This window comes from Euprymna scolopes, chromosome 13, assembly GCF_053919585.1.
Source record: "Euprymna scolopes isolate OS-2025 chromosome 13, ASM5391958v1, whole genome shotgun sequence".
Taxonomy (NCBI): Eukaryota; Metazoa; Mollusca; class Cephalopoda; order Sepiida; family Sepiolidae; genus Euprymna; species Euprymna scolopes.
In genome coordinates, this window is record NC_136494.1 from 110931693 (window position 1) to 110955364 (window position 23672).

At 33.0% G+C, this 23672-nt stretch overlaps 1 protein-coding gene across 1 annotated transcript in view; it reads left to right on the forward strand.

The window, feature by feature from the left end:
• Nucleotides 1-14283: 14283 nt before the first annotated feature.
• LOC145292314 (uncharacterized) overlaps nt 14284-23672 on the forward strand; it is a 49248-nt gene continuing 39859 nt past the window's right edge. The window contains exon 1 of the mRNA XM_080138641.1: nt 14284-14977. Within this exon, the coding sequence (XP_079994767.1) occupies nt 14284-14977 (694 nt within the window). The remainder of the gene's footprint in view (nt 14978-23672) is intronic.

The following is a 23672-nucleotide window of genomic DNA, read 5'->3' on the forward strand; positions in this document are numbered from 1 at the left end:
GCGAGTTTCCATGGCTGAATCCTCGGCAACTACAGTTGTTGCCGAAGAATGTTTTTGCAACACTAAACAAGGCTTCGCTGATTTCTTCAAATTCACTGAAGGTGGGAGTCCATAATATTTTGATTCCGATGTGAACTATTAATTGAAAATTATCACGAAATGTATTCTCTAAATTCCTTCTGTAACGATCTTATTCTGACTAAATGTTCAGATCTTACTCAACAAAGTCAATATTTACTTTGTCACAATGAATTCTATATCTGTAATACTCGACAATTGAACTCTAAAAGGATTGAATCATGGACTTTGATTTTCGTATGAAATTTTTAAAATCCTTGAATTTGCTTTGAAATGAGCTTTCAAAATATCTTTCGTTACATTTCGCAATCTGTCATTCCTTAAAACGCCATTTTCATGGCTAAACTTGATAATGAATGAACTTTAAGGTATTGTATATGTACACTTCCCAAATTAAGCACGATTTATCTTTACATAGAACTCGCTTACTTTTAAACGATGTTTAGAACTGATTTTTATTACTTATTCAGTTTTTCTTAATCCAAAGTTCAACGATTTTAACCTTGTAGATAATGAGATTAATTTCTTTGACATCCGTTTTTAATTTTCTTCTCGTGGACAATATAAGATTATTGTATTCCAATCTATTGCTTGAATTGTTTAGACAATATTCTACGCTTGTAGCTAGACCACTGTTGCAAATAAAATCTAAAAACTTAAACATGTTTCCTGTCTTTTAATTTGGCTGCAGGGAGACTGGATTTAAGCGGTAATCAAAGTTGTTTCCTTATTCTGCAGATTGTTTTTTCCAGACTCTTGGCTGAGGTGTATTAGTAAAATATTTAATGGTTAATTGAGTCTTTAGCTGGGTGTAGTAAGAATATTATCTAATACAAATTTAGTCTGGTCTGAAGATACGAAACATACCCTCCATTTTAGCTTGTTGAAAATACTTTATTACACTGTGGGTGGGGAGAATATGCAGGTATTTAAGGATTAAACGTCCTTGGTCAGACGAAAAACTTAACTGTACATTTGCATTTGAAGTCTTTCAGGTCGCGGAATATCCTAGTCTTCCATTTTACTTAATAAAAAAGCTATGTGAGAATTAACAATCTGGATTAGTCTAAATGTTTTCCAATCCCAATAAGACATAAAGTTCTATTTTCCGATTACCGTACGCAATTTTTTGTGCTACATAATTTTTCGGAAATATTTGTGTCGAAACTATTTCTATATCTGAATCTTTTTTACGTAAGCGTAAAATTTAAAACTTGTTGCGTTATTGCTACAACTGTTAGCCCTCAGAAATACTGTATTGCAAGACAATCCCAAACGCCGCGTCGTATGCTTCATTTGGATATGCCACTTTACTAGTCATTTTATTTGACTAGCTTAATAGATTTTAATTATTAGGGGCAGTTTTTTTATATCCTACGTTATTGTTCCCGCTGTTTTCAATCGAGGTTAGGTAGAGTAACCTAATTGCATTCTATGGTTACCAACAGCCAATCAGAAAAGCAGTCGCTACGTTCCTTACAAATTTTATGAATTTAACAATGTTTATAACTTGACAAATTGATTTTTTTTTCTTCAAATATTTATGAGAAAGTGACCCATGAACTGTTAAAGTCGTTTGAAATTTGGTCGCAGTTTAATCATTATAAAATTTCGGGAAACGTCGGTTAACCTTGCTAGTTTACAAATCTTCTAATGTAAGATTACATACACATCCAAGGTATGAGGATTATTAATATGCGGAAAAACAGTATCTGTTAAGCTTTTAAACATGTTTTCTTGATATATTCTGGACATATATTGGGGGTTATGTAATGAACAGTGAAACTCCAAAGCACGTCTAAATAAGTACAACTAAGTCATAACCATATATTCAAGCACTAACGTTTGAATGATATAATATATCGACGGATCCTTGTTATTAGTTTATATGCAGGTAATGTTATTTCGGACAATGTATGAATGTTATAATTGACCTAGTATACACCCTTACTATTGTAAGAAATGAAATGTTATATTACGTAAATTTCAGATCGGAAAATTGAACTACACTGGTCAAATATGAGAAAAGTAACCATATTAAGAATGCGATCGTTTATAATTGTAAATAGTCAATATGCAGATCGTAATATACTATGCTTTTAGAGTTAGATTTCTAAGCAAAACTGTTTTAATAATCCATATTCTGTTGGAACACAAAGCACGTGAATTAAGGTGTCCTATTCGAAGTGAATTCCAAATATGTAATTTATCTTTTATCAGTAAGAGTATTTTAGATTACAAATATGCTAGGAATTTTAGCACTGAAACGAACAATAATTCGATTTTAGTGAAAGAAATGGCTACAACTTTGCATTTTGGAATACCTTGGAACAGGAACATATGCAAAATACGGACTTCGCTTTAATAACTTGGACATAAAGAGATGTATCTTTATTTGCAAAAAAAACGTGAATGTAAATTAGATTTAACTTGAAAAGAACAGTTGGTATTCTGCACAACAAAGAAAGCAAATCTTGTATGCAGTTAATTTTTCGAAAAAAAAAATTTATTGTAGCCTCTGATAATACCGAAATACTGAAACGATAAGATACATTAAGCTACCGAATGGTTGTAATGAGGTAGATTATTTACAGTATCAACGCATATAAAATTTTGAAAAAAAAACAAACTTCTATTACAATAGAAAAATCAGTTAATTATGGGAGTTGCTATTAATAACTTCAATCCTTTTACATTTAGACTTAATCAATTATAGATATCGGGTAATTCCTCTAAAACAAAGTATAAAAGCTATATTCTTTAAACATTAAAGTACTACACACTGTCATGAATAAAAAATATACATTTTATACAGATTTTATTGGTTGTGTCTCGCTCTCTCTAGTATATATATATATATATATATATATATATATATATATATATATATATAATGGCGATTAAGCTACACTGAATATTCCGTGTCTCATCCACTCTAGGACTCTTCGGGCTTATGCGCGAATTGTGTTGTCTGTTTTTATATACGAACGTTCTATTGAGATTTTAATATTAATCGCCATATATATTTCATAACTTACTAGCTCTACCTACGTATTGAGCACTTTTGGCCTAAATACTTAGTTTACGCATAAATTTATACTTTCGTATATAAATTTTATGTGAGCAAATGAAGTAGTTATATATATATACATACGTACTTATTTCAAGTTAAAAGCTAAATGAAAGTTATTAAGGATTATACGCGTGGGGGGCATAGATTTGTGACTTATCTAAATATATATATATTTTTTTAATCAATAGTTGAAATTCTTCAAAGAAGACAACTGATTTACTCCGATTGTGTTCAATTATCTTCAATCGGTATAAACCTATTAGTTTAATCCCGCACCCAACGGAGTCACAAACTGACGCTGTGACTAGTTTATAGATGTTGATTTCATATTTTTAGATGTAATCTGTTCCCCGTGTGATAGCATAATAAAGCATTGAGGGACACGAACTTTGTTGATCCTCGTGTCCGTGAGGTCTTTTTCTATGGACTTGAAAACGGCTGGATTGATAGTTATGGAATTTAACATGAATGGCATTTTATCTGCATGGCAGTGTTCTGAATATTTTTATGTCGGAATGTGTTCAATAAGTATCGATAACCGAAACAATCAGATCAAAGAAAAAAAACAGGCAATTGTGAATAAAGTTAAAATCTCCCGTCTAAAATGACGAATGTATATAGAAAATTTCATTACGACACAAGACGGAAGACCCAGCTGATAAGATTATCAGTAGATTCGTTGATATGACATGAGAACGTCCGAAATGTATGCTTGTGTTTAAAGCACAATTTCACAATGATACTTGACTATTTGATTTTAAATTAAAATTCTAAGTATCACCGTACAACCAGCAATATGAGACATATGAAATCAACACTAGGATCTTTGGTATAACAGGTTTTCGAAATGAATGTTTCTGTTTAGAGAACAATTGAATGTTTAAGACTTTTATGCAAGCCATTTTTCATAAGAATAATTTTATAAAATCTAGGTTCTCTACAGTGCAATGTAGACAACGATATATTGTGAACATAATCATTGCCAGAGGCATCTGAAGCATCCCTCAGGTTATTCGCAATGGGTCCTGAATTAAAACGTGTAATACATCGATATGATTGAAAAAAAAAAAAGATGGGCTATTCATCGATTTCGTTAATAGTAAAAATATTGAAGTTTGAAACATTCGTTAATCATTATAAAATTTCGGGCAACGTCGGTTAACCTTGCTAGTTTACAAATCTTCTAATGTAAGATTACATACACATCCAAGGTATGAGGATTATTAATATGCGGAAAAACAGTATCTGTTAAGCTTTTAAACATGTTTTCTTGATATATTCTGGACATATATTGGGTTATTTTAATAACGCATCTTGTAATAAAATACTTTCGTCTTGAAAGTAATGCACAACAAAGCAATGCGAAAATAGGTTTACTATGATATTACATTAATACTAACTCATCATACGAACCCATGTACATGATCGAATATGTTTAACATTGCACCCGTTCTGTCCATCTCTGATAGTTTCTCCTTAATTTCGAACGGACGAACGTGTCCCGGAAACCACACTAATGATTATACGTTAGTAAGCAATGGAAAGTCCCAGATAAAGTTCAACAAAAGCGAATGTTATTTCATATTCCTTTCATTTTTTTATCTTGTATCATTCTCGATATTTACTGGTTTACTGTGAATTTTCATAACGTATTTGTTTTGTTTTTTTATAGGGGATTTGCTTTAAAATATATTTAATACAAAAGCAGTAAAATATTATTAAACATCACTTAACATTGACGTCTTGGAAAGACGCCATCGGCTGTTGATGACGATTTCGTTTTTAAAAAGCTATCAAAGCTGAAACTTATAAATAAATTTTGTTAAATATGCGGAGGATGGTTGAACGCAATATGGATTTTTTTTCCGTTGATTCTAAAACGCAAGTCCTAATTTCTAATGAATTAAAACAGGAAATCCCTTACGAAATATTACTTTGTTACCGCTGTCTACAGTTTGCTCTATCCACAAGAACATCAATTTTACAACAGCACTTAATTGATAGTTTTCAGGTAAACCTATCGTGAAAAAAAACAGCAACCTCAAACGTTCAATTCTCCTGACTTCAAACAGGGTAGCAAAATAAAAATAACATTCATAAATTCAGTAAAACAGACGAGCTTAAAAGCCTTGTTACTATGGTTTACTTTCTCGTGTATAATCATCTTGTCTATAAAAAAGGTATAACGATCTCATAAATTACTGTGCCATAATAAAGATTTATATCCAATGGTCTCAATTTGTTTGGTTTGCGCTCCACTTTTTAAAAGAAATTTCCGATGTTTAATAAATAAACCAATCCTGTTTTTTTTTTACTTGTGCGCTACGAAATATTTCTGAATTTTGAACTGTGCAAATTCTTATAGACGTAAATTTGAGTTAGAGCATGAGTGCACATGCGTAGTTGTACGGGACATAACGGTGATTATATACGATATCAAGATAAATGAAACTTGAGAAACTATTATACCGAGGATTGTGCTCAAGTTTTAATGTTACTGAAATATTACAACTATTAATAAAATACAATAAAGTTTATATGGGTTTAGATTTTGGATGTACTTCTTTATTAAACATTGATCTGGTATCAGATTATGCGTTGAAAATAATATAATAAAGGAAATACATTTTTCATGGGAGACGTGTTTGGGAGAATCAAACAGATCGGGGGAAATGTAATAATATTTGTATTTAGAAGGCATATACTGACACACAGAAAACATATTGGGTTGTGTTAAGTTTTCAGAAATGTATTGCATATAAGGCTTTGGTAGGATTATGAACTTAATATTCAATAATTTAAACGTAAAATTTGTAAGTAGCAAATTCGATGGACAACATTACATTACTTTATTATATAGATAATGAAAACCATAATAATTAATATTATATTGAATAGAAGACTAAACCTCACGTATTATTTTCGTTGAGTATAAATGAACACAACTTACACTAGCTTAGATAATTTTTAAACTAAATATCGAATACTTTTGATTTACTGAATATATGTTTATGTATGTATAATAGTTTAAATCAGGATAAAATCTTGTTAGTCTTTTATTTATTTCATAAAAACAAACAATAATTTAGATATATTGAGATAGTTTGTGTACCAAATATTTGCACCTAGTTGTCTTATTTCCCAAGCGAAGTCAATGCGAATTATTCCACAATATTAATTTTTTCGGGTTACGTTTTTATTTTTATTCTCAAAACTATACTCTTTTTCTGATATATATGGATGAAATTGTATTATACACAGCCCAGTGAATATTGGTTTGAGATAATTTATGTGAGGTAACTAGATGGAGTTTCCGTTACCAAAGCATCGACAAACGCCAGGGCGGAAGTATCTTCACTTTTATATGTATACTTTAACGCCGGTTGCATACTGTTTAGTAACGAGAAAAATACGTTTGCCTCCGAATTACTATCAAATAGGCCAAACGTGTCGTCTTCATATCTAAAACAGACCAATGGTTTTATGGGTCCGGACATTAATTTTTCCTCATGGAGTCCTACAAAAATGTTGGCCAATGTAGGTCCCAACACGGAGCACATTGATACGCCTTCAGTTTGCTTGAACATTACATCATTAAAACTAAATTCAACGGATGTAACGGCAAATGTAATTAGTTTAACAAATAAATGTTCAGGAACAGAACGTGGTAGACTTTGAGTCCGATATAAAAAGTCAGCACAAATATCTTTCGTTTCTAAACCAGGGAGTCAAGTAAATAAATTGCTGGTATTATACGAACACATAAATTTATTTGTACTCGTTGATTTTTGCATGTAGTCAGCGAAATGAAATGAGTCTTTCAGACAGTATTTACTATAATAATTTTATACTGGCTGAAGAATATTGAGGATCCATTTTGCAACCTTCTGTTGTGAGGACGCTACTATAGATAGAATGGGTCGTAACGGAATATCCGCTTTGTGTGTCTAATCTCACTAGCTACCCAGAAGAACGCAAACCACTTTTTACCCATTTAAATATTTGTTTCTGGAATTTAAATTCCAGAGTACGCGTGGAATCATGGGTGTCAACAGGGCCTAATTTTACAAATGTGTCACTATCGCTTAATATAAGTGGAATTTTGTTGACGTATTCCTCATGATTCGTTACGACTACCCCTCCCCGACCCTTTATCGGATGTACTTATCACTAGGGATCTATTTTTACGTACAGTTAAATGGCGTGAAGGAGTTCTTTACGCCATTTAAACTCTAACGAGATACTGGTGTACTAGCGTAACCGTGGGCAAGGTTGTTTAAACTAGCTTTTAAGTCGCTTAATTTATTCACGGAAACCGGTTGAAGTTTACCTATCTGAGAGCCTAAAACTTCAAACTCGGAGAATATTTCTTCTCGTTTGTATTACTGGGTGAAATGCAAATTTCCAACCCATGATCGAACACAACAAGTTCAACTGGGGACAGTTTCCAAGAAGGTAGAGTTAACACGTTACCACCTACATTTGCGTTGGTAAAGCAACCATTTTTTTTTGTATATTAGAAGTTTTAATTTATTATTAAATTGAAGCTGTATTCTTTTTTTTTTTTACAGCTTCGTTTTTTGATAATAATAAGATACCATAGGAAACGAACTTTATCGCAAAAAGATAATATACACAATATTTCCCTCAACAATTGCATGCATCTACTCCTGAATCGTTCCAGATTAAATGCTAATTCATCCGAATAATTCAGGATAAACGCTTTTTCAATCCTATGCGCAGGATGTAATCTTTCTTTTTTATCTTAGACAAAATAAACGAGGTACATACATTATTATTTACGCAAGAACGGAAGAATGTTTTTTGTTCTTGCGTCGATCGTATTTACTTTTAATTGAAATGATGTTTAATTGTTTAATTAAACTTGGGTTGTACCGTGTCTTTAAATATTTATGATTTTCCTGGGGGGTACAAAACTTTATTAAGGCAACCATGAAGGAAAGACGTATTCCTGCGGAATTCATTTTATATTAAAATAATAAATAAATCCCTCCATTCCAATTTTGATGAGTGAGGGCGACACATGCCAATTGACTCGTTTTGATTTTTTTCTTTATTTCCCTACTTTTATCTCTTGGTCGCTAACAATTTTCCTTTTCTCCTCGGTCTGTTTTTTAATATAAAATGAATTCCGAACGGATAGGTCCTCCCTTCATGATTGCCTTAATAAAGTGTTGTACCCCCACTAAAATCATATATATATATATATATATATATATATATATATATATATATATATATATATATATATATATATATATATATCAGTTGCAATCAAATGAAAACAATTGCACACATGCTAGAATATAATCCAGTTTTATGTCGAAACGACTGAGTTATCAATCTAGTTATACTATTTTAATCTATTCTCACAGTTTTCATCCTGTAATAAATGCTGTATTATCTTATGCAATTTTCAAACTATGTTTGGCTTACATGATCAGTGTCAAATCCTTTCCTAAGTTTATCATATTAACTGAACTCTATAGGAAATGGGGTTTGTATTACTGTACATATAGATTCGAAAAAGTTGTCAAAAAACAAATATATAACAAATAAATGTTATCAAAGGCAAGATGAGTTACTTTTCTACCAAACTGGATATACTTTTCGTGTTTTTATTCAATGTAAAATGTTTATTCAGCTCGAAAAGCATACAGTGTTTACCGATGTATTGGAAAATTCAAAATGGCGACCGAGTCTCACTTTAACACGGTAAGTTCGAGAAAAGGTGTTATAAATAATAAACTAGACAAAATACTGTTAGAAATTCGCTCAATATGTTACCGTGACATAACTTGACATATATTCGGTGGTCTTTTAATAGTACTTTGTCTAGTTTATTATTTATAACACCTTTTCCCAAACTTACCGTGTTAAAGAGAGTCGGGCGCCATTTTGAATTTTCCAATACATCAGTAAACACTGCATGTTTTTCGAGCTGAATAAACATGTTAAATTGAATAAAAACACAAAAAATATATCCAATTTGGTAGAAAAGTAACTTATCTTGCCTTTGATAACATTTATTTGTTATATATTTGTTTTTTGACAACTTTTTTGAATCTATGTGTACAGTAATACAAACCCAGGAAATGTATTCTTACACATACGCTAAGTAGAAAATCACTGGTGATGATCCGAGTGAAATCTTGTTAGTTAAAAAAATAAATAAATAAATAAAAAATAAATCTATATATTTATTTGCTTGCACGTACGGTGTCACGTCATCATCATCGCAAACATTAATTAATGAAACGCGTCATCATCATCGCAAACATTAATTAATGTGAATTATCTCCCTTTATTGTTCACTCTTTATTAGTTAAAAAATCCTTAACCCCTTTTATTTTCCAAAACTTCCCGAACAACAACAAAAATAAATAAATATATATGAACTGTCTTTTTATGGTTCTGGATTATTTTAAAGATAATTATGCATACTTCTTCATGTTATTTAATGCCGAATCGAGTAATTTTGTAACATTTATACATCTTCACGTTGTTTACATCGTTATTACTTATGTTTTGTCTCTTTTATTTTGCTTCTTTCACAGGCAGTCATCATCTTCTATTGTCCACCGACACAACAATTTTTTTTTAATATGAAATAAAACACTTTGTTTCATTACTTATGATTTTATTTCTTTAAAGAAATATTTATTTCCTATTTAAAGATTTTCAGTATATTTTATTTAATTGAAGAAATACTTATTGTTCATACATATATTTTTTCCATTATTTTTATTACATTGTTCCTATTTACAATGCCTCCCCACGGGACAGAGTTAGACACCAGGGTGTTTTTTTTAACGTGGAGAAAAGGAACAAAAATAAAAATTGTCTCAGTCGTGAAGGATTTCTCCTCCACTGACAGAGAACAATAAATTGAAGTGCAGCATCTGAAGAACAGATACTACACTTTGATGATGGTTTTATTACATTGTTAGGTGAAGTTTCAGAATAGTTAACCCCCTTCCCCATATTAAGAATGGCTTTCAGCATGATTCTTACAATAGCGGTATCAAAGTTTTTTTCTTATTTTAAAACAAATTATAAAAAAAGATACAAGACCATTAAATGATTTTTAATATAAAAAACGGTTTAATTAATTAAGAAATATTTATTCTCTTGTATCAAAATAGGTTCAAAATAGTTAACCCTTCCCCCATAACCGTTTTTTTTTCAGTAAAATACTTTGTCTCAATAATTGTGGTTTGAATAAATGTGTATTCCTTATTTAAATATTTACAGTATATTATATTTAACTGAAGAAATATTTATTGTTCATACATATATTTTTCCCTTATTTTTTTACATTGTTAGGTGAAGTTTCAGAATAGTTACCCCCCATATTAAGAATGGTTTTCAGCATGATTCTTACAATAGTGCTATCAAAGTTTATTGATTTTTCTTATTTAACAACAATTATAAAAAAAGATACAAGAACATTTTTTTCATTAAATCGTTATTTTGGTGAAGATTTAGAATAGGCAAACACTCTCCTTTATTAAGAATGGGATTTTTATTATTTCACCATGATGCCTACATTTTTCTTAATTTAAAAAAATAGATACAAGAAAATGTTAAGCTTCTTTTTTTTTTCTTTTTTTATGGAAATGTCAGATCAAAGTTCGGAATAACTTTTACTTTATAGCCAATTAGCCAGCTGTATTAAAATGTTTTAGCATTTAATACCTAATAAGGTTTTCGCTTCAATTGCCACACGCAGACGATATCGATTCAAAGGAGGTAATTCGTCAACAATTGTTTCAGCCGAATTTTACGGTAAAGCTTCTATATAAGTCACACTGGTTTGGTAGAAAATTTTGTAACTTGGTGAATTTTCGTTATTCATTTAACCGTAAACAAACAACACCATCGTCAACAACAAAAACAGAGCTTTGCTTCAACAAAGTTTAATGACTTGTGGATAAGTCATCCAGCATTAAATGATTGTCAGCAGCTTATTTTGATGATCAGAAACTAAATATTTAATCCGGCGTAAGTTTATACATTTTTGATCATTCTTACTGTAAATATTTAAAATAATTAATTACTCTCGGCAATTTTAGAAGCGACCATTAGAATACTTAAATTTTAATCTAGCCATCCTTTATTTATAGAGATAAATTAGAAAAAGTATCGACTAGTAAATACCCTTTTAAAAATTACGCAACTAAACTTTTTTAATATCAAATAAACACTTTGTTTCATTACTTAGGATTTAAACAAATATTTATTCTAAATTTTTACATTTTTCGTATATTTTACAAAATTCAAGTTATAATTTATTGAAATGAAATTATTAAGTTATTCATCAAAATAAAATAGCATGTTCACAAATAAATGTATGCTTCTACACTTTGTAGCCGAAAAAAAAAACGCTATGTTTTTTTTAGCACATCTGCTGCCAGAATCCAAGGAAGACACCAGTACTTTAAACTATGACTGAATCATGAAATAACTGGAAAGCGTGTACAGTTCTTTAATCAAAGCCAAAATAGGTGCTTCTACACTTTTACTTCAATATATTTATTGAATAAATAAAATAGTTTCTATACTTTAAAATACTAAGGTCTCTCTTGGTTTCTGGCAGCAGGTGCGCTGAAAAACATGGCATCTTTTTTTTTTCGGCGACAAAGTGTAGAAGCACCAATAAATGTTACGATAGGGAATAATTTATTATTAAATAATTTATATAATTCACCTAGATATCCTTTTTTACAGAGCTAAATTATGAAAATATTGATTTAAATTCCCTCTTAGAAAAATGACACATTAATGATTTTTAATATAAAAAACAGAAAACGGTTTCATTAATTAAGAAATCTTTATTCTCATTTTAAACATTTATATTGAATTTTATTTCATTATAGAAACATTTATTTTTCATATCAAAATCTTTTATTTATATTTTTTTTTTATTAAGACCAATTAAATTTTCACACAGAATGAACCAAATCACTACCACTACATTGGAAGATACAAGATCTGCAGCAAGAGAACGACAAAGGCGAAGGCGTCAGCAGCTACGAACTGAAGAAAGGGATAATATCAGATTGCAAAGGAGAACAATATTGAGACAGCAAATAAATAACATGACTGAAGAAGACAGACAACTTTATCTGCAAAATGAAAGAGCTATGCAACGGGAAAGAAGAAATAACATGGGTGAAGAAGACATACAACTTCATCTGCAAAATGAAAGTGCTAGGCAACGGGAACGAAGAAACAATATGAATGAAGCAGAAAGACAAAGTATCCCGTATTATTTTGTAGCTGACATGAGTTTGATTTGCTCATTTTGTAGAACACTTAGATTTTTTAGGAGAAGCATTGAATTGTTGTCAAAAAGGAAAAGTTTCTCTTCCTCCATTACAAGATTATCCTCCTAAACTCCAAAGGTTACTCGAAGGTAATTACCAAGAAGCATTTAATTTCAGATCAAATATACGCAATTACAACTCATCATTTTCATTTGCATCATTTGGAGCAAATATTGTCCGCCCTCCTGGAAGAGGCCCCTATTGTTTTCGCTTACAAGGTCAAACCTATCATTATTCCAGTACTCTGCACCCAAATAATGAAGAGGAGAGAAAATATGGACAAATTTACATCTTGGACTCATCTGAAGCAAATCAACTCCGGTGTAATTTACCAGAAAATAATAAATGTATCCAAAGTGTCTTTGAAACCATAGCTACAGTTATGGAAAACAATCCTTATGCCCAAGCTTATAAAAATATGAGGGCCATTGAATTAGAAGAGGAAGCACGTGCTATAAGGGAAACTGTAAAGCCAAGGAGAGTTTCGATGCATTTCACCGCTGGTCCAGATATCAAAAGATTTAACAATCCAATAAACAACGAAATAGGTGTAGCATTTGTTGGTGAGGATGGTGCTCCACCTGCTAACAGGGATATTATTGTTTACCCACATTCTCAACCAAAACACCGAATTTCTTATCTGTCTTGCCACTTGGACCCCATGATATATCCCATATTATTTCCAAATGGTGAACAAGGCTGGCACATAAACATGCAACATAGGCCAGAACAGCAAAAAAGAGTTCGCAATAAAGTGACAATGCAAGAGTATTACAGTTATCGCCTTGCAATTAGAGATTCATTCAGTATTATCCATAGATCTGGTAAACTATTCCAACAATATGTAGTTGATGCATATGTGAAAGTTAAAGGGTGCAGATTGAACTTCATTAAAAACCATCAAAGTCAATTAAGAGCTGCTCAATATTCTGGTTTAATGGATCATTTAGCAAGGAATGAAAATGGCGATCCTTGTGTACCAGTTATTCTACCTTCTTCATTTACAGGAAGTCCTAGGAATCTTCAACAACTGTATCAAGATGCAATGGCAGTTTTCTGTAAATATGGAAAGCCAGACCTATTCCTTACCTATACATGTAACCCAAGATGTCCTGAAATATTTAACAACTTGGGGTCATCAGAACTTGCACAAAATCGACCTGACTTAATATCACGTGTGTATCATGCACATCTAACTGAACTTTTGAAAGACATTAAAGACAGACATGTATTGGGAACTCCTGTTGCATATGTTTATGTTATTGAATTTAAAAAAGAGGGTTACCACACTGCCACATGATCATAATGTTGCGAGATCAGGATAAGATCAGAACAGTTCAACAAATTGATGCAATTGTGTCAGCAGAAATACCTGGACCTGAAGATCCAGAGCTTCGTGATTTAGTTAAATCTTTAATGGTACATTGTCCATGTGGTGCAGTTGATCCTAATGCTCCTTGTATGAGTAAAGGATTATGCAAAAAAAGTTTTCCAAAGGCATTTAGAGAAGAAACAGTCGAAAACATTGATGGATACCCAGCTTACAAGCGTGCAAATAATGGTGACTACGTTCAAGTCGGTAATTTTACTGTTGATAATAGATACATGGTCCCTTTTAACAAATTTCTTCTGAGAAAATATCGAGCTCATATTAACTTAGAAATCTGCTCTTCAATCAAGAGTATAAAATACATATTTAAATATGTTTATAAAGGACATGATAGTGCTATGATGGAGGTTAATAACCATGATTCATCTATTAATATCGATCAAAGAGAAACAATGCGATCAGAACAAAGAGATGAAGTCAAGCAATATCTATCATGCAGATATGTATCACCTCCAGAAGGAATGTGGCGTCTTTCTGACTATAAAATGCATGGACAGTCTCATTTTGTGTACCGTTTAGCTGTACACATGCCTGGAGAGCAACAGATTTATTATCAACATGGACAAGCTGAACAAGCAATTCAACAAGCACAACAACGTCACACAAATTTGACTGCTTGGTTTGAACTAAATCAGAATGATATTACTGTTAACCAATATTTTTACTGTGATATTCCACATCATTATGTATTTAACAAAACTACTACAAAATGGACTAAAAGAGAGCGGGCAAGTAATTTGATCACAAGAATGTATTCAGTTTCACCAAACCAAGGTGAAAAGTTTTATTTACGGATTCTGCTTCTTCCTGTCTCTGGAGCAAAGTCATTTGTAGATTTGAGAACAGTCCAAGATCATACATTCCCTACATTTAGAGAAGCTTGCATCAGCCTTAGATTATTGCAAGATGATACTGAATTAGAAAATGCTCTTACTGAAGCTGCTACATTTAGAATGCCACAACAACTACGTAACATGTTTGCAATGCTGTGTCTTTATCATCATCCAGTGGATGCCTTTCAACTATTCATTAACCATAAACAGAGCATGATTGAAGACCTCATTTCTGCTTATGATGAAAGCATATGTGAAAACATTGCACTTCATTTGATAAAAGCAATATTTAATGAGCATGGTTCTTCTTGCCAGGCAATGGGTTTACCTGAACCAACAGATGATCCTCCAATAGATAATATGACTCGAAATACAAACCAGCCTAGTGTTGAATTGCTAAACAATGAACAATTAGAGGTCTTTAATACTATAATCAAGGCTGATATGGCAACTGAAAAAGAAGCCCTACAAATCAATTGCTTCTATTTAGATGCCCCAGCCGGATCAGGAAAAACCTTTTTTATTCAACATGTTATATGATTACTTCACCTCCAGCAGTACTGTAACGGCCACTGCAGCATGGACTGGCATTGCTGCAATGCTACTAACTTCAGGGAAAACACTCCACAGTATATTCAAACTATCTGTACCTCTGACAGAAACCAGTGTCTGTAACGTTTCTCCTGTATCAGAACATGCTTCTTTTTTGAGAAAGGTAAAGGTGTTCATCATAGACGAAGCCTCTATGATACCTAATCATGCACTGCTTGCTATAGATAGATGTTTACAAGATATAATGGGTAACGATAAAATATTTGGTGGAAAATTTCTCATACTTGGAGGTGATTTCAGGCAAATTTTGCCAGTAGTGCCACATGGATCACCTACATCTATTATAGATACCTGTCTTAAAAGATGCACATTGTGGCATCATTTCAGTCAATTACAGCTAACACAAAACGTCAGAACTAACATAAATGAACAGGAGTTTTGTAGATAGCTCCTTCATCTTGGTAATAGTACACTAATGAGCAGTCTTAATGAAATTCCTGTAGATGCCATAGATGTTCCTGATGATTCGGTATGTAATGGTTCTCTAATCTCAGAAGTATTTGATTGCAACCCTCAAGAAATGGAAAATAGAATCATCATGACTCCAAAAAATACAGATTGTTTAACAGTAAATGAAGAAATTCTAAATAATCTTCCCGGAGACATAAATACATATTTAAGTACAGATTATATCTCCGATGATGATGCTGAACTTCAAAATTATCCTATCGAGTTCATAAATTCATTAACTCTATCTGGAATGCCACCTCACCGACTTAATGTGAAAATAGGAGCAATAGTAATGCTACTGCGAAATTTATCCATAAAGCAAGGACTTTGTAATGGAACTAGGATGAAAATAAAAGAATGTCATCAAAACAGCATCATTGCTATTTTAATAAATGGATCTAATAGAGGTTCCACAGTTATCATTCCAAGAATTAAGTTAAAGCCAAGTGATACAAATGTTCCGTTTGCATTTCATCGGATATAGTTTCCAATACGATTAGCATATTCACTGACCATCAATAAAGCACAAGGCCAAACTGTTGATAAGGTTGGTGTATACCTTCAACAACCTGTATTTTCTCATGGTCAGCTGTATGTGGCATGTTCAAGAGCTCGATCTAAGTACAGTGTGAAATTTAAGGCAATGCAACTGCATAGGGATGATAATCAGGGCAGAAAGCGTGGTGTAACATATACTAAGAATATTGTTTACCGTGAAGTGTTATGAAAACAATCAGGAACAGCTATGGAATCTAAACATAAACTTGGATGTAAATATGATTTTGGAAAAAAAAAATTTTTATTGCTTTCCCTATATTTAAAATTCATAATTTGATGAAAAATAGTGTACAGTTTGTTTCACTTTACTTAATTATATAACATTGATATAAATTTGATAGGTACAACCTACCTCACATAATTTTGATTATCAAAAAATCCAAATTTAACTGTACTTCGTAAGTTTTACAGAAACACTTCATTTTCTATGCACACAAGAATTTGAATATTATAACAGATTACAATGGTATTATGGAAAACACTTTTGTACAGAAAATTCAAAGAGTTCTATTTATATTATCAGGAAGTTGTGATGCGTTAATTGAAATCTATATCAATAATTCGACTTAAAAATATTTGTGAATTTCCAAATCTTCATTGAATAAAATGAAAAATAAATAGAAAAGTCTATTGCATATGTAAAAGTTGACGGTTGCTTATTTAACTTCATTAAAAGCTATCAAAGTCAACCAAGAGCTGCTCAATAGTCTGGCTTAATGGATCATTTAGCAAGGAATGAAGATGCTTATACTGGTGTACCAGTTATTCTACCATCTACATTTACAGGAAGTCCTAGGAATCTACAACAGCTTTATCAAGATGAAATGGCAGTTTTCTGTGACCTATTCATTACTCACACGTGTAATCCAAAATGTCCTGAAATATTAAACAACTCGGGGTCATCAGAACTTTCACAAAATCGATGTCAACAATGTCACAGTTTTTTTTTAATTCACAGTCTGACTCCCAAGAACCTGCTGACTGACCACTATTCTCATTCCAAGCAGCTGATCGACGTCCCTGTCACCGCCTCAATCATCACCAGTACTTCCTGACAATATCAACAGCATCAGTTATGATCGCATTGACCTTCAATAAAAGTTTAAACTAAAGTTCTTTGTTCTACTTGCTTCCATACGTTCATTTTTGTAATATAACAATAAGGAATTTCTTACTGATGTGTTTTAAAAGATTTTTAACTACCGTGGAATTTCCACGGGTCCTGCTAGTAAATATTATTATTTTTTTTTTATTTATATTTTCTATAAGCGTGTATTGTTTTATCTATCGTTCTGTAACAAGGATAGTGTTTTACTGTCATATGAACCAGAAGAATTGTGCACTGTCACATATACATAACATGAATGGGCGGTTCAAAAGCGAGGGCATAAAAAATAAAACAAGTATTTTACTAAGTCAAAATTTATCTTTTTATGAAAGAAATTTTAAGACAGACCACCCCTACACGAGTTTGCGTAAGAGTTTGTATTGGTGAGAATTTGTCAAATTGGCCTTTTTTCGCTTTGTTAATTACATTTATAGCCACGTAAAAAAATTACTAAATAAATCAGCAATTAAGTAAGTGAATAAATAAAGATTACAGACTCTGTGACTAAACAATTACAAAGATTCGGAAATAAAAGGATTAGAATCAATATATATAATTAAGAGTAACGTTATCATACACATAATGAAATCTAGGCATTAGTTGAAAAATAGAAGAAAGATAAAATAAAATGCACGAAACTAATAAATAAACTCTTTCTATAACAATTCTTCCTTCTTGCTCGCATTATTTGGGACAACAAAAAAGTACTTCAGCGTGAACTTTTAAAATCGCTGTTTCCTCGTCGGTGGCTAACATACAGGCACACGGTTTTCATCTTGCGAATGTTGTCTCCTCTTCTAACATCAGAAATAAAACATCACCGACAAAGGACATGTAAGTTTGGCATCTAATTTCAGGTACCAAAATAATACAGATAAAGCAAAGGGGAATCAAAATAACTAACACCGACCCCAAAAAAAACATCGAAGAAAAAAATGGAACACAATGTAGATTGGACCGGTAATAGAATACTATAGAGAATTCACTCCCAATACATAAAAAAGGATATCAAAATGATTCTCCGTGCGAGTTGGCTTTCAAAACTAGAACTGAAAATAATAAAATAAAACAATAGAAAATGGTGGAACAGGCCAAGAAAAAACGCCGGATGTAAAAATTGAATACAATAGACATGGAAACCGAGATATATGAAACAAAACAATTAACAAGACTAAATAATCTGAAGTAGAAAATATTAAGCAAGTTCTGAATGAGGAAGAAACAAAATTCACATCCTTACAAAAGCAAGAGTGAAAAGTCAAACCTGAAACGACTAAGAAAGGATTTAAAAATAGACATGTGACAAGCGAGGAGAGGCACAACAGCAAATATGAAGAATTAAGCAATAAATAGCGGCAACAGAAGAGAAATCAAGATGATACAATTCTGCACTGGTCAAGCAAAACAGGAACTTTGCAACATTGAAAGCCAATTCTATCATAATAGAAACGGACAAAAACATGAACAGAACAATCGCACCCAGCAGAAACAAAACGCTACTTTAGCCACATATTGGAAGGGCGACGGGATTAGAATGGTGCTGTCGGATGGATGAACGAGTCACAGAAGATCGAGGAAAACACAGAAAAGGAAATCTAGACCGGAACACTCCAAACACCCTCCAGTAAAATTGGCATCAGAGGAATGGCTGACCAGATATAACAATAATCACAACTGCAGAAATATTAAGGAGACCCCTTGAATCTAGAGACGAACAGACATGAACATACCTCTACCTTGTCATCCTCACTTGTTCTCACTTCATCAGGCACCTCTCAAATCACTTTCCAGCACGCTTCACCCCAACCTTCTTACACACCTCTCATTATATCCGGAGTCCCATGCAACCGTGTCTTTTGCGGTACTCTTTTTAGACCAGTCCACTACATTCTGCTGGAAGGTGCGCAATTGACTCGGAGGCTTTACCACAAACCCGGCATTCTGCAGCAGCTTTCTCTCCTAGTACCTCATTTTTGCATAATCATGTTCTTAATGCCTGCTCTTGTGCTGCATAAACAAAAGCTTCAGTACTCTTTGCTAAATACTCAGCTCTTAGCCATTGCCATGATCTTTCATCAGCCACTTCTGCGATATCCTGTAATAACCTTAAACGAATTTCCTTCCTAGCGAGTCTCTCTTTCCTTTCTCTATCATTACGTTTCACTTAATCAGCTTGGTCTCACATACGTCCATTTCATTGTCCACAACCTTAAGCATCCACTCCTCTCTTCTAACAAAATGCCCTTCCAGCGACATCTCCTCGGTTCTGACGCAATCTTTTACGCTTTTCAATCCTCCTCCACCGTCTTTCCTCTTTTGATACAGGCTTGCTACGCTACTTCTAATGTGAAATATATCAGATTCGTCTAAAACTTTTCTTGTTTTGATATCCATGGCATGCAACTCCTTGTCGGACCATGCTCAAATTACCGCACTGTCCCTCAAATCACTGAGTGTCCAGGCATTCAGTGCTTCCATTGAATTTCTTCCATACAGTTTCAACTTTGCAATTAGTTTTACTTTTCTACGATACTTCTTACTGACTTTCTCTTTCATTTCTCTGTTTGTGATGCCTTTACCAACCAAAACTCCCAAATGCTTATACCCTATATCTTCTATTTCCTTCATGATTTCTCCATTCTGGCAGCACTGTTCCATTCGAATGTAGCTTTACGCCCTTTTGCATCCCTAACACTGAATATTTACTAATTGCAATGTCTTCTGAGTATGTCCCCACAAGTTCGACTGGTTTCTCGATTTCCTTTTTATTGCTAGCGAATATATTCAAACCATCCATATACAGTAGATGGTTGAGGCGTCTGCAACTAGATCCAAAGTTATACCCCATTTTTTTGCTCTTCAAGAGGATGCTCAGTGGCATCATTATCATTACTAAAAGAAGTAGAGATAACGAATCTCCTTGGAATATTCCACGTATAATATCAACCTTCCATATCACCTCTCCGTTTGCTGTCACCATCGTTTTCCATTAAGACATAGTTGTTTCGAAAAGCCCTACCACAATCTCAGCAAACCTCATTATCAATAGTGTTTAATAATAATAATAATAATAATAATAATAATAATAATAATATTAATAATAATAATAATAATAATAATAATAATAATAATAATGATGCTACAACCATTAATAATGGCAATTTATCACTTTGACATATTACATCTCTATTATTTCCTATACAAAAAAGAATGTAGAAATTCATCTCTGACAACAAGAGATACCGCATACAAATTCAATACATCTAGTCTAGTAGCCACTATCTCCTGTTGCTTTTAAACAATATTTTAGACACATTAAATCGTGATAATAAAATGCTACATTGCATCCGACGAGCAACACTATCACAATCGCAACATTCTCAGAAGAACGTTTTGCTATTTTTTCTATATATTAAATCCTATCACCACTAATTTTTGATTTGGGGAAAACTTCTATATTTTTCTATGCTATCGGGATGCCACCGACCGTAACTGCTTATTAGATACATAAACACAAGTGCATTTTTATATTTTGATAATAATTAAAAAGGTTCATTTGATAGAGTTCGTCATTTCTGATTGGCTGAGCTCAGAAAATTCTCCATACGAGGATCCTATTCTTCCTTAAATAAAAGAACCGTTAAGAAAATTGAAATATAGTATCACGGTGCAAAACTTCTGTTGTTCAAGTAAAATACCACTTCTCTGGTGACTTTTGTTTTTCATTTGCAGTATATTATGTTTTTCTTTATAGTGGACGTTCGTACGTACGTCTATTTGCTTGCGTGTGTCTGACTGCGCGTGCTTTTCAAAACAAAATATAAACTAGCGTAGTGATTGTGTGTGTGTCTATATATGTGCGTGCTTTTCTAGACGAAACCAAATCTTTTGTTGTTGAAAAAATTGCTAACAAAAAATATACTTAAATATTAAAGAAATCTAGCCACATAGTCACTATTTTGTGGAGCTTTCGAACACCATTGAAATATTCTGGCAAAAAAAAATAATAAAAAAATTATATTAAACAAACATCAGTTTCTTATTTGAAAATTGGAACGTAGTTCTGTTAGTTTGCGTATGTCTGGCTGCGCGTTCGTTACAAAACAAAAACAAGACCGTTCTACATATTTTTGTTTTTGTGCGTATCACTATGTGCGTGTCCATTTAACATTGTTTGTTTAGTAAATTGCTAAAAAGTAAATTAAATTAACATTACAACAACAGCCACTATCAACACACATTTCCATATTCTTTAGAAAATGTCATCTGCCCCCCCTAATATTTTATGGGTTATTCTTTAACAGTGTTCTTTTTATTACATTTTTTTTTCGCGGCAATTTATAATTTATAAAACACTATGCATTCATACATATTTAAAATTAGCTACACGAGATTTAATAATGCGATCATCAATAAATGTCCATAATACAATTAAACAATCGCGTTGACACTGCCTTCATCAGACGTTGTCCACAATCATAAACAACATACGACACATACATTTTTAAAAGTTTACTTTGGGGGTTCTTTGTCAGTTCCATTAAGCCACAACAACGTATGACCGGGCACAGCAAGTATAAGAATATTTGAGGGTTCTTTAGGCACAATATAATGATTTTACTAGAATTTTTGAGCCCCAAATATCCATGGGCATGGAATATGTGCCTACATTAAAGATGGCTTCCCGTGTGGCAAGGATATCTCAAGAGAGGATCCTAATTTACCCTATACGTGCTTCCGGGTTGCACTTACTTACACCACTGCATTTATATTCTCCCTCTATCGGCCCCATAAAAGCAGAGTTACTATCTTTTAGAGTATATCTGAGACTATAGACCACATCATGTCTGCACATTCCTTGGCCAACATCCACATCTGTGGTGATTTCAACGCCCATGACGTGGAATGGCTGACCCATTCAAATAAGACAGACGACGAGGGGAGGTTTTGTCATGATTTTTCCATTGCTTATGCCCTCACTCATATCGTTCGCGAACCCACCCGTTTGCCCGATACTACTGGTCAACATGCAAGCCTCCTGGACCTTTTTCTCTCAACTTCCCCTGAACTATGTTCATGTTCCGTTCTTTCTCCTCTAGAATACTCCGACCACTCTGTCGTATCAGTTAAGATAAAAATGAAATATAATAAGCCCCCAGACGTACCCCACCACTGTACTGTATACCGATAATCTATGGCTGACTGGGATAGCTTTCGTACATTCATATCTGATATAACCTCTTCATTACATGTTCAAAAAGGAGGTGTCCTCTATAGTATCAGATCGATTGTTAATTGTAGGCAAAGACCAATTCATACCATCAAAAAAATTCCAACAAAATCCTAACAGCCAGCCATGGTTCTCCCCAGAATGTGCTCTTTCTATCGCGCACTTTTTCCATAACTACCAACGTAAGAGATGCACTGAGACTAAACCTGCTTTAAGGAATGCCAGCAGCCACTGTAAAAGAGTAATCAAAATGCAAGAGAGCTATATGCCCAGTCTGTTAAATCCAAAGAAGCTGATCAGCGTCTTGGTTCCCACCAGTTTTGGGAAATAACAAATAGGATCCTGAATAGAAGTGTGCGTTCCATCCGAACTATTATCAATGGACCAGGGGTCATCTCGTCAGCATCAGGCAAGGTCAAACTATTTGGAAACAACTTTGCAACTAATTCTACCCTATGCGACATATGCCATCAACTCCCCATATTTCCTCCTATAACACACAACACGCTAGGTAACATACACATATCTTTGCATAAGGTCGCCAAGCTTATGACGAACCTTGATTCTAGAAAGGCAACTGGCCCTAATGGACTCCCAATTATTGTGCTAAAAAAGTTTCAATCAGAACTTGCTCCCATACGTACGAAACTGTTTAAGCGTTGCCTTAATGAGAAGTGGTTTCCGACTCCCTGGAAGACCTCATCAGTATGCCCTGTATCTTAGAATTCAGGTTATAAGTCATCTCCCTATAGTACAGACCCATAAGTCTCCTGTGTGTTATGAGTAAGTTGCTGGACTCCATATAAAATAGAGAAATAGTAAACCACTTCAGCAGAAAAAAAAACTTTATTAGTGAAACACAATATGGTTTCCGTTCTGCAAAATCTACCGCAGATGTGCTGACGGTTATATCTCATAGGATTAGTGAATCTCTTGACAAAGGCTTCCTTTCTAGTGCAATTGATCTTGACATATCAAAGACCTTCGACA